General features: G+C 43.7%; 1 protein-coding gene across 2 annotated transcripts in view; it reads right to left on the bottom strand.

Annotated features, from left to right (window-relative positions):
* Positions 1–12,087, bottom strand: part of Ndc1 (NDC1 transmembrane nucleoporin) — a 49,739-nt gene that overhangs the window by 34,013 nt on the left and 3,639 nt on the right. Inside the window, exons 3-9 of one of the 2 annotated variants that reach the window (XM_036179905.1) lie at positions 11,102–11,203; positions 8,182–8,356; positions 7,276–7,414; positions 4,243–4,348; positions 3,338–3,389; positions 2,537–2,672; positions 775–867 (exon numbers count right to left, since the gene is read on the bottom strand). In XM_036179905.1, the coding sequence (XP_036035798.1) occupies positions 775–867; positions 2,537–2,672; positions 3,338–3,389; positions 4,243–4,348; positions 7,276–7,414; positions 8,182–8,356; positions 11,102–11,203 (803 nt within the window). Of the gene's footprint in view, positions 1–774; positions 868–2,536; positions 2,673–3,337; positions 3,390–4,242; positions 4,352–7,275; positions 7,415–8,181; positions 8,357–11,101; positions 11,204–12,087 lie in introns of both variants that reach the window. The other variant, XM_036179904.1, reaches the window with a different exon arrangement.

The following is a 12,087-nucleotide window of genomic DNA, read 5'->3' as shown; positions in this document are numbered from 1 at the left end:
TTCTCATTTAGTTTGATTTGTAAACTTCTTTAACTTTTGTGATTACAATTTGTTTTAGAATTCTCAGTAACTCGTATGTCAACATACAACTAAGCACACTACCTTTGAGATGATAAACACTGCAGGAATAAAAGTGGGTCTAGCTCGGCAATGTAAAAACTCAGTGTTTCTGCGTTATTGCCAGGAATGGTTTGCAAAGATTATAGATTTAGTTGGCTACCACAGCATCTTATGCTTGAGAGAATTGTGTGTGTTTATGAAAAGTTAGCTTAGCTGAGTCTGGTGGAGCAAGTCGGTGGTCTCCATTACTCAGGCAGCTGAGACAGGAGTTCAGGATGAATCCAAGAGTTCAAAGCCATCCTGGGAAACATATGTACATTGCTGGTGCATACCCAGGGTACTTTACTTTTGTATTTAATCACTTGAAATGACAAAAAAAAAATTTTTTAATGATATTACTAGGTCAGTTTTACAGTACCAATACTAGAATATTCTGGGCCAGCGGTTCTCAACTTCCTAATACAGTTCCTGTTCGGTGACCTCCAACCACAAAATTACTTTTGTTGCTGCTTCATAACTGTAATTTTGCTGTTATGAATTGTAACATAATATCTGTGTTTTCCAACAGTCTTAGGCAATCCCTGTGAAAGGGTCATTTGACCCACAGGTTGAGGTTCGAGGCCCTCAAGAAGTCTATCTATGTGCCTAGCTCTGCTAACTATTCCGTCTACCGCGGGAAGGAGGGAACGGTAACTGAACTGCACACTCTGGTACCTTGACGATGAGGGGAGCACTGCTGGAGAGGACTCTCGGCAGGCATTCGTCAGACTCCTCCGCAAATGGCGGCTGAACAGGGAACACATAAGCCTGTCGGATAGAGTCACAGACAAAGAATGGGAAAGGAATCCTTTTCCTGTCCTTGTTATAATCAGTGAGCACTGACTGAGAATAGAGAGAGACAAATACAATTAAATCAACATCTTCAGTGCTCCTTGCAAAAGCACTGTTTAAAAAAATGTTACTGTGGGAGCCGGAGAGATGGCTCAGCAGTTAAAAGCACTGGCTGCTCTTCCAGAGGACCCATATTGCGTGGATGTAAGTATCTTTAACTCCAGTCCCAGGGGATCAAACGTCTTCATCCGGGCTCCACAGACCCCAGGCACTCATGTAGTACACAGATATACATGCAGGCAAAACACTTATATGGATAAAGTTCTAAATAAAAACAAATATATTTTCCCAAGTGTCACTGTCCCAATTTTATCAAACTGACATCTACTAACAGAAATAAACTCCAGGAACAAAGAGCCTGTGAAGCCATTGAAAATTACAACAGAGATGGTAAAATCAAATACAATACTTCTGTGACAAACACATCTAGTTGATTTTTTTTTTAAGAAAGATTTTTGTGGGCCTGGAGAGATGGCTCAGCGGTTAAGAGCACTGGCTGCTCTTTCACAGGACCCAGGTTCAATTCCCAGCAACCACATGGCAGCTCACAATGGTTTGTAACTCTAATTCCAGGGGATCCGACACCCTCACACAGACACACATGTAGGCAAAACACCAATAACATGAAATAAAAATAAATTAAAAAAAAAAATTTTTATGGAGCTGGAGAAATGGCTCAGCGGTTAAGAGCACTGGCTGCTCCTCCAGAGGACCTGAGTTCAATTCCCAGCAACCACATGGCAGCTCACAACTGTCTGTAATTTCAGTTTCAAGGGATTCATAGCAACAGACATGTATGTGGTGCACATATATATGAATGCTAGCAAAATAGCCATACACACATGACAAAATAAATCTTTTTTAAAAATATTCTTGTGAGAATTGTCCAGGTTAATTCAATTTTCAGAATTATTTAATAAATTTCAAGATGTTTTTCAAAAAGCAAATATTATATAACTGCATATTTAAATGTTGATAGTATCTATTTCAATAGCATGTAAAATTAATTGAAAATCCAGGCCCATCTCGTACTCAAAACCCAGGAAAAAAGCCAGGCTCTGAGTAAAGCACAGCAAATACCACACAGTTTAACTCCCAGATACTCTGTTAGCACCAACTCTGTTCCTTGGAAACACAGAGAGTGCCAGATGCTGGTGGCGCACGCCTTTAATCCCAGCACTCGGGAGGCAGAGGCATGTGGATCTCTGTGAGTTCAAGGCCAGCGTGGTCTACAGAGTGAGATCCAGGACAGGCGCAAAGTTACAGAGAAACCCTGAAGAAAAGAAAAGAAAGAAAAGAAAGAAAGAGGGGAGGAGGGAGGGAGGGGGGAGGGAGGGAAGAGGAAGGGAGGGGGGAGGGGGGAGGGAGGGAGGGAAGAGGGAAGGAGGAGGGAGGGAGGAGGGAGGGGGGGAGGGAGGGGGGAGGGGGGAGGGAGGAGGGAGGAGGGAGGAGGAGGGAGGGAGACAGCGTGAAGAATGAAACTGAAAAGCACCTGAGTAACATGCTTTGCGCAGCGACCTGCTGAACGCACCACTTTCTATCCTCTGAAACACAACACTATTAACCAAAACCTGCAAATACTGACCTCTGTGGCATAGATTTTGAAGAGTATCCAGGAGATGTACCAAGTCATCAAAAGGAAGACACCACAGAGCCAAACGTGGTAGAGTAGTGAGACATTCAGAAGGCCGCCTATGGTGTCAAGAGGCCTGTGAGCCTGCCTAGGAACAGTAAGTACCATGAATTCCCAAGCCAGAGACAAGGACTCCATAGTCAGAAAGACAGTCTATTTGCTGGTACCCTTCTGAAGCTCTTTCCCTAACATTCCCGCAGAGGTACACAGGGAGCCATAGGGAAACTGCAGGCAGGGGCTGGCCCTGCAGGTCCCCGAGTTCTAAATCCGCCACAGCACCATTTACTGTGGAAGTCAGAGCCTTGTCTAGGAGCCCAACTCTTAGGACAGGTGGAAGCTTACTAGTGCTAATTCATGGCTTAATTCTTTAAACCCATAAAACACAACTAGGCAAGAGGATCTGAAGTTCAAGGCCACCATAGTCTCAAAAGCATAATTTGGACTTCTGGATCATGTGTGTGCCATTATAAACAGTTTCAGAGTACTGCACGTATTATAAAAACAATGATCTCAGCCTTTTTGTTGTTGTTGTTGCTTTTTCGAGACAGGTTTCTCTGTGTAGCTTTGGAGCTTGTCCTGGATCTCACTTTGTAGACCAGGCTGGCCTCAAACTCCAAGCACCTCCCTCTCTTTTGTTGCTTCGTATTTCAATTAAAAAAAAAAAAAAAAAAATTCAAGAACAAACCTAGGCAAAGCATCTAGAAAGCAGCAAACTGAAAAGGCAGGCCGCAGGTAAAATTAGACTTGGCTTACTCGTCTGTGTGAAGGTCCACAGCAGTGCTGATCCACGCTTTGGGAATATGGCCTGAGAAGAACAATACCAAGACAGGAGCGTGAGAAGTTAGACCAACACCTCTTCAGTGTGCTCAACACAGGGGGACCTCAGGGAAAATGCTAGGCTGTCTGATTAGGAATGGACGGGAAAAGAGAATCATTTCTAAATATTGGAAGTCTTTCCATTGTACAATTCTGAGATACACACGTCTTAGTCATCATGGTTATTAAAAACAAAGTAAGACAACTGTGATAGACTATATGCAGCACTTCCAGCACTTCAGTACACAATACCTGTGGCTAACAGATGGACACCACGAACTACGACCAATTCCATCACCCCATCTCGAATGCCACAGGTGAGCAGTCACTCATCCCTGCCTCTCACTCACACAGAGCACAATGTGTAGCTGTGTTGCTTTGGAGCTGGTGATTTGGCTCACCACTAGAACCCACATGACGGGAGAGAACCAACTCTTGCAAGCTGTCCTCTGACTTGGCCATGTTTATTGCCTTCAATCGTGCAGACCAGAGCTGTTTGCTGACTATTATGCAACACATCTCCAGAACTACCTCCCGGTGCAAGACTGAACACCGCCCTGAACAACTCCTCCCTTCCCCCAGCTTCCAGCCTCCATAACCATAGTTCTGTTCTGTCTGACCGTAACAGCTCACGGCCTATCTTGTGTTGCAACACAAGAGATTTCTTCCCCATTTAAAGAGTATTTTACATGTATATATCACATTCCCTTTAATAAAAATTCCCTTAACTGATCAAGAACAACTATAAAAAAGATACTAATTCAATAAAGAGTAACTTTGCAATTGACATTTTCTAAACTATGAGCTAATAATATACTAAATGACAAGGTAGAAATTCTTACCAAAAAAATAATACACAATGCAGAAATTTCTGACCACGAACAGGGATTCCACACAGCTATGTTTAACTAGTAAGAGGAGAGATCTCCTGAAGCGTAAAAATTTATACTGCTGTGGAAAACAACAAGAAAAATGTCAAACAACACGTTCAGTACCATTCTGAGATGGACACTACTAATAGAGGCATCAATGGTAAGATCTAGGGATGCAGCTAGATGGTACAGGAGCTTGCCTGGCATGTGTCAGGCCTTGGGTCAATCCCCACCACCAAAAAGAATTAAATTGGAACAAAACAAACTATAACTGGGAGCCTATGAGATAGTTCAGTGGATAAAGTGCTGCCAAGCCTGATGATCGGAATTCTAGCCCACATGAGGCCCATATGATACAACAGAACCAACTCCTACACATTCTCTCTCTGTCTCTCTCTTACACACACACACACACACACACACACACACACACAAATAAAAACGTAATTTAGAACTTAAAGACCCACAATCACTGTACAAAAAGAGACTGACTATTCTGATGTTTAAATAGTTAATAGTTTTTACACTCTATAACTAAGATTAGAAGTAAGAATATTGACAATATCAAGTATCCCATCACTCTTTAGAAGCTAACAGGGGAAAGAATGGAACTGTCTTCTCTCCTCTTGCTTCCTATCACTCACCCTGCTTTATTCACCAACTCAACATGTACAAGACATGATCACACACTGTGTGTGAGCAATGCTCCTAGACAGTGAAAAGCTTAAGCCAGTGTGCTCCTTAACCTCAGCCTTTCAGGGAGGCAGACTAACCACAATAAAAACAAAGGCACAAATCTGACTGATGAGAAAAGACAGCTCCGGGCACCCAAATCCATCCTTTCAACTATTAGCACCCCATCTTTACCTCTCTGACTCCACTGGCCTGCCACCCTCAAAAAACAGCGCCCACCCAGGCTGCAAGTGATGTCCCAAGTATACATTTTGGCCAATATGGAAGCACAGGCCTATCATTAGCACTTGGGAAGCTGAGGCAGGAAGAGCCAGAGCTCAGGACTAGCCTGGGCTATGCAGTGAAACCCTGTCTAAATATATGTATTCTTACAAAGTTAATCTGAAGTGAAAGTTTATCATTTTAGAACGAACTTTAGAGATTCAAGAATCCAAAATTTCATCAAAAGAAATGACAACAAAAGCATGAAACTTGGCATTATATGGTAGAAACAATAATTCATCAGCACTGTCGACTATCAGCTCCTGTAGTCACTGCACATCTGTGACGTTAAGCAGATGGTCGAGTTCACCTGGAGATCCAGCAAGAGTGTCATACTTTCTCCAACACTTTCTTTTCTCATTCTCTGTATGTGTCATGTTTGGACTTGAGGTCATGCACAACAGGGTATTCCCGTATGGAATTTTCTCAAGATACTGTGGGTGCATCCTACTTTTAACACAAATGTAAAGAGTTCCTAGGCAGCAAGTGTCTTTCCTACACAACTGGAGGAAGGTGAGGGTCAGAGTCTTTGAGGGACATGATCTTCTGACAGATGTCTGCTCACCAGCTCATGCTGATACAATAGGCATGAGACACGTAAGTTGGGAGAACCCTAGTGTACCGTCCTCACAGACGAAATTCTCATTACCACACGATTGCTTCACACCTCACGTCTCTCCCACCCGTGTGGGAGCCAGTGAGAAGGGACTGGTTCTAAAGCTTGTTCCAGTGCCTAGGCCTCACATCCACAACAGAAATGAAGCACATAAAAACACAGGAAGAAACAGCAGAAACACATGGTTCAGTTACAAGCTTTATTCCTACTAGATTAGTTGGGGGGTTTGTTTTTTTATTTTTAAAATTTGTGTGTCTGTTTGTCTGCAAGCAGAATTGTGTCAAAATGTGCATTTCAAGGTTAGAGGACAACTTTTGAGAGCTGGTCCACTGTGGGATCCAGAGACTGAGTGCAGACCATCAGATCTGTGCTCCGAGTACCTGTGCCTGCTGAAGCTCACCTGCTTCAGATTAGATTTTTTACAAACCTAGTGAATGAACAGGGAAAACGGGTTAATTGAGTATACACCATCCAAGCGTGAGGGCCTTAGTTCAGATCCCCCATACTCAGTAAAGAGTCAGAAGTGGTAGTGCATGCCTGTACTCTTAGCATTAAGGTAGGCCAAGACAGAACGATCTCTGGAGCTCAGGGGCCAGCTAGCTTTGCCAAGTTAATAAATTCCAGACTAAGTAAGAGATTTTTGTCTTGAAATCTAAAGTGAAAATCAATTGAGGAAGACATCCAACATCAATCTCTAGCCTCAACACACACAAGTGAGCAAGCATACACATGTACACATTCATGCAACACACGCAAAAACGGAAGCATAGTTTTAACTACACCACTCAAACCAGGTGCAAGAGTTTTATTTACACACCCATGCCTTAGGTCTGAGACATAACTGTTGTGTTCTTGCACATCCTTAAGCAGTGGCTACAAGAGCACTTGAATGCTGTCACCCTCTTCCTCCAGCCCTGCTAAATCACAGCAGTGTTACTGTGACCAGGATAGGAAAGAGGGGCAGCATTCTGAGTGGCAGCAGGAAAGGGCGGCTACAGCTTGCAAAACACACCGAAGTCTCACTGACACAGATGTCTTCTCAACTGCCCTGTGATGATTTCAGTGCTAAAGACCGTGTGTGTGTGTGGGGGGGGGGGGGGGGGGGGAGGTATGGTCTGAGTGGGAGGGGTATTTGTGGAGGTAGAGAACCACCTCTGTGCACTGTTCTTCACTGCTCCACCGTGTTTAAGTCAGGGTCTCTTTATCCTACACCCCCAGGCCAGCTGACCTCTGAGCTTCGGGAGGTCCTCCAGGCAACCTGGGATTAGACACCTGTGCTTCTGCTCTCTCACGGGACCTGAACTCAGCAGTCAGGCGATTTTACCATGGAGTTTTCCTGATCAAATCTTGACATAATCAAATGAGGTTGGCCATATGTATAGATATGGCAATGTTAATATTATAGCTACGGAAACGCTCAAATTATATCTTACCTGTATAATGGGAAAGGGAAGATAATTCATGTTGTGAATGAAATATAGAAGACTGTAGCTATAACCCATGAATGCTCCAGCCAGCAGGAAAAACAGATGATACTCATTCATGCAGGTCTGGGCGGCAGGGCTATCTAAGCTGAGAGGAAAGTTAGCTATTAATTCAACAGTCAAAAACACATGATCATTGTTTTAAGGCTACTTGCCAGAAGGCAAAATTCCACGTTAATCACTTAAGAAATGCCCCAATTCTAACAAAATGACTCACTCTAGGTAAACAGGAGCAAAAGATTAACAAAGCATTTTCCCCTGACGCACGAGATCCTGACTACTGCTCTGTTTCCTTGGAAATCTGAGGTAAGAATGTGCACCACAGTCCTGCTGCTTCCAAGACAAGTTGACTTCATTGGACAAGGAAGGACAAATAGTCTTCATGTACCTAATGGAGCTCAGGGCTTCTCAGGTCTCTGCTAACTGTGCATCCCTCTCCGGGTCTCTGAAGCTGTCTTTAAAGTTCTTAGAAAGATACCGGATCTGGAGAGCACTGGCCTCTAAATTAGGGAGCACCACACCTGACTGACTGACGTGGACCTTGTTTCCTTTTCCTTATTATATGTCTCTCCATCCATGGCCTATCACTCTCATCTCTCAAGCAGCTGAGACTGCCCCTGAATCACCCCCAGGAACCCAACAGCACCTGTACAGAGCCTTCCACATACAAATGTCTTTAGAATTCTGCTCATTTCCTCAAACACAGACTATCACTACGGTTCATACACAGACACAGGAACTTCTGTGAGGGTCTGAAGAGCAGAGCAACACTACTGCTCTCCACAGTTCTCCTCTGACTTGGAAAGAAAGTAAACACGGTTCCGAAAAAGAAGAAAAAAAAAACATTCACTATACCTCTCAGTTCCGGTGCAGGGGACCACGAGAAAACTGTACCGGCCCTTGGTGATGATGGCCGCGCACCACGCCACCACCATTCCCATGGCAGCATGGATGAGGGAGTGCATGAGCTGCTGAGGGTGGAGGAGCCTCCCTATCAGGGCCAGTCGGGAGCCAGGTATGGAGGGCACAACTGCAGAGAAAGGAAGCGCCGTGGCTGTGTGACTGTGGTGCCTGAAGCTGGGGAGAACACCACCTTCCCTTACCACCAACACCCAACCAATGTAACACCCAGTGCAGACAGCTCTTAGGCTAACAACTTGAGCTTTTAAAAATGTAAAATAAATAAAAAGAGGTACACACACAAGAAAAAACAGGGAATCTTTCTTGGTTTTGTTTGTTTTATAGACAAGGGTCTCAGGTTGCCCAGGCTGGCCTCACTCATTGCATAGTGGAGGATGTATCCGAACTGCTGATATCCGCCCCTTGCCTGCCTCCTGATTACCATATACTTGGCCTTTTCATTTCTTTAAATTAATATTCTCTGGTAATTAACATAATGCCAACTCAGACATTTTCCTAAGAGCCACAAAATAATTTAGGAGATGGCTCTAAATTGCCTTTGTCTCAGTATATGAAAGTCACTACAGCATCCACCTGTGAAAAATAAACCAAAGGCAAAAGTCACCATCATGAATATCAACTGTTTCTACAGTTATTGCAAACTACTTATTTGTGGGGAGGTCCATGTGGAGGTTAGAGCTGGCCCTCTCCTTACCCACCAAGCCTGCATATGAGCTTCTATACAGGTATTTCAAGACCTTGTCAACAACCCAAAAAAGTTCTCTGGAAGTGACCTGGGAGACAACTGTGGGAATGGAACAAAGCATTTTTATGTCTAAGCTGCCTGACGTAGACACGCAATAATCTTCTTCTAGTATACTCAGAGAAAAGAGATGATGGCGTTGGAAGAAATGAAGTGTGGAGGGGGGGCTCGAACACGTGGCACTTTAGGTAGGGAGCAGCCATCACCTCCTCTTCCCACTAAGACTACCCTGGCCAGGTGGTGCTGGCGCACGCCTTTAGTCCCAGCACTCGGGAGGCAGAGCCAGGTGGATCTCTGTGAGTTCGAGTCCAGCTTGGACTACAGAGTGAGTTCCAGGAAAGGCGCAAAGCTACACAGAGAAATCCTGTCTTGAAAAACCAAAAAACCAAACCAAAACAAAAAACAACAACAAAAGATTACCCTGAAAGCCAACTATGTGACTGACTTCCTAATGTGACAAACCCTGCCACATCATTCAACATCCTCTCAAGATCCATCTTCTCCCTAGAAAACCATTTCTCTCCTTTGCCTAATACAGCCCTCCTTCAAGTCTGGTCCAGCCGCCAGCTCCTCTAGGACACGCCTACGCTGGGTCAAAGGAGGCCCCATACTCCCTCACACCTGCCCAGTGTACCTGTCAGCAAATACACTTCACAGACCCTCTGGAGCAAGCTAGGAGCACATGACGCTTTGCACACAGCACACACATAAGCCTACTCCTACAGGACAAGCCAACATGACCAGTGAGGCTTTAAAAACACTAGTGCACACCTTTGATCCCAGCATTCAGGAGGCAGAGGGAGGCAGATCTCTGAGCTTGAAGCCAGCCTGGTCTACAAAGCAAGCAAGTTCCATTACAACCAGGGATACACAGAGAAACCTGGTCTCAAAAAACAAACAAACAAACAAACAAACAAAAACCACCACACCAAAAAGTAAATAAAATAAAATAATAAAGACACTGACTTGAGCGCCCTCACCTGGCCCACCTACACATAGAGGATGGCCCAGGAGCACAGTAGAGAGTGTAAGAACACAGGCCATAAGCCAAGGAAACGGTTAGAATAGACAGAGCCCCAGGCAATGAGAAAGCACTATGAAAGCACAGTATGTTACAATATCCAGTCAGGACTTAAAATTTCACATACTGTTTTTTTAAAACATAGAACACTTTTTTTAATACTAAAAAGCTAAAAGGAGAGGAAAGATGTCATAGGAAGATAAACAAATAAATAAATAATCAGAAAACCCCAAGTGACAAAATTAGGAGTCTGAAAAAGGCGTGAAAATGCTCTGGAATCCAGGATTCTCCTAAGGCAAGGCCCAATTGTTTTAATTAAATATTCTAAAACCATCGGCTTTGTTATTGTGGGGTGGGAGAGAGAACCTTACAAAGCCAGTGATATATGTGATATATGCTTGCAATCCCAGTATCCAGGAGGCTGAGGCAGAAGTACCACAAATCTGAGGTCAGCCCAGATCTGTCCCCTATCCTAAAAGGAATTACTTCCTAATTCATTTGCTAACTCACAGCTTGCTAGCTGTGAACTGTTAAAAGGGTTACATTCATTTTTTCATTGTGGTAAAATATAAAATAAAATCTATGATTTGAAGCCTTTTTAAATGCACAGTTCTGAGACATGAGGACATTCACACTGCTGGCAACCAGCCCAGCACCACCTCCTGACCTTTCTGTCTTCCCGACAAACCTTACCCGGTGGCCAAGCCCTTCCACCGACAGCCCCTGGTACCACTACTCCACTGTCTTGATGACTTTGACCACTCTGTATATAGCCAACTTCTGTAAGCAGACTCATAGAATGTCTGCCATAAAAGATCTAACTGTATCTTCCAAAGAGAAACATCAAAACAATAGTACGGACCACCCGAGGAACAGAATGTGGGTATTCTTCCCTGGGTAGAATAAATTGTTTTTGTTTTGTTTTGACACAGTGTCTAGCCATCTAACCTAGGCTAACTGTCTAGCCCACTACACGGCGAAAGCTGGCCTTGAACTTGTGGTGACCCTCCCTCAAACCTTAGTGCTAGTGTTCAAGCAGGTGCTACATCCCTGATGTTCAAACTTTTAAAGATTCACATTCAGAAACCTACCTGTGTAGAACTCCACATTGAAAACACTTATTATTATAATCACCACTGACAGCAGCAGGAGGTAGAAGATTACATGGGAACTACATAAGTCATTGAAAGAATCTGAAACACAAGAGAAAGGAATTAGTGAAGCCCACTCAGCCTTACAGTTGTGTCGCACACTGCAATACAAGAGTTCAAAACACAACCAGTGCTTTCAACTTTATTCATTTGGGTGTACAGATGTCTGTGGGGATGTATGTGTACCTGTGGACACAGCATAGGACACTGGTCCCTCGGAGCTGGAGTTTCAGGCGTCTGTGGGACACCTGGTCTCTTCTGTGAGTGTTGGGACCCAACCCTGGCCCCCATGATGCACAGCAAGCACCCTTAACCACTGAGCCGTCGCAGCCGACTCCACAAGTGCAATTTTAGCTCAAAGGTTGGCCTGTTTCTCTCTTTAAGAATTTATTTGTGCACTGCTTACAACAGGACATCAACACAAAAGCTCCCAAGTGAGTCATTGAGACTTTGTTCTGGGTACTGGAGAACAGTATTAGAACTTCTTTTAAAAACACAGATGTTAGTAACAGAGAACATACAGACATATGCAAACATTTCATCATGTGAAAGCTGCCACAGCAACATACCAAGTTTCTTTTCAAAATGTAAACAGTATTTTTAAACTCTACTTAGTAAATGCAATTAGTGCCTACAACTAAAGTCAAAGTTACATGGAAATGGTATAATTTAAAAGTCATCTAAAGGGCTGGTCTAAATAACAAAAACCAACGATGTACTCGTGAAAAACCAAAACATCGCATTTCAGAGTAACTCAACAACCAACATGCTTCCAAGTTTAAACTATGTAAGTTACTATCTAAAAATATGAACAAAAGAAAGAGGCATGGGACATGTTTGCTGAACAGACTCACTTAATGAAGGCAATTATTTTTCAAAGCAGAATTCAGAGACCAAAATTAATTGCAGTTTCCCTAAGCCTCCAC

Source organism: Onychomys torridus, chromosome 2 (assembly GCF_903995425.1).
Source record: "Onychomys torridus chromosome 2, mOncTor1.1, whole genome shotgun sequence".
NCBI classification, from domain to species: Eukaryota; Metazoa; Chordata; class Mammalia; order Rodentia; family Cricetidae; genus Onychomys; species Onychomys torridus.
This window is presented reverse-complemented; position numbering and strand designations above follow the sequence as displayed.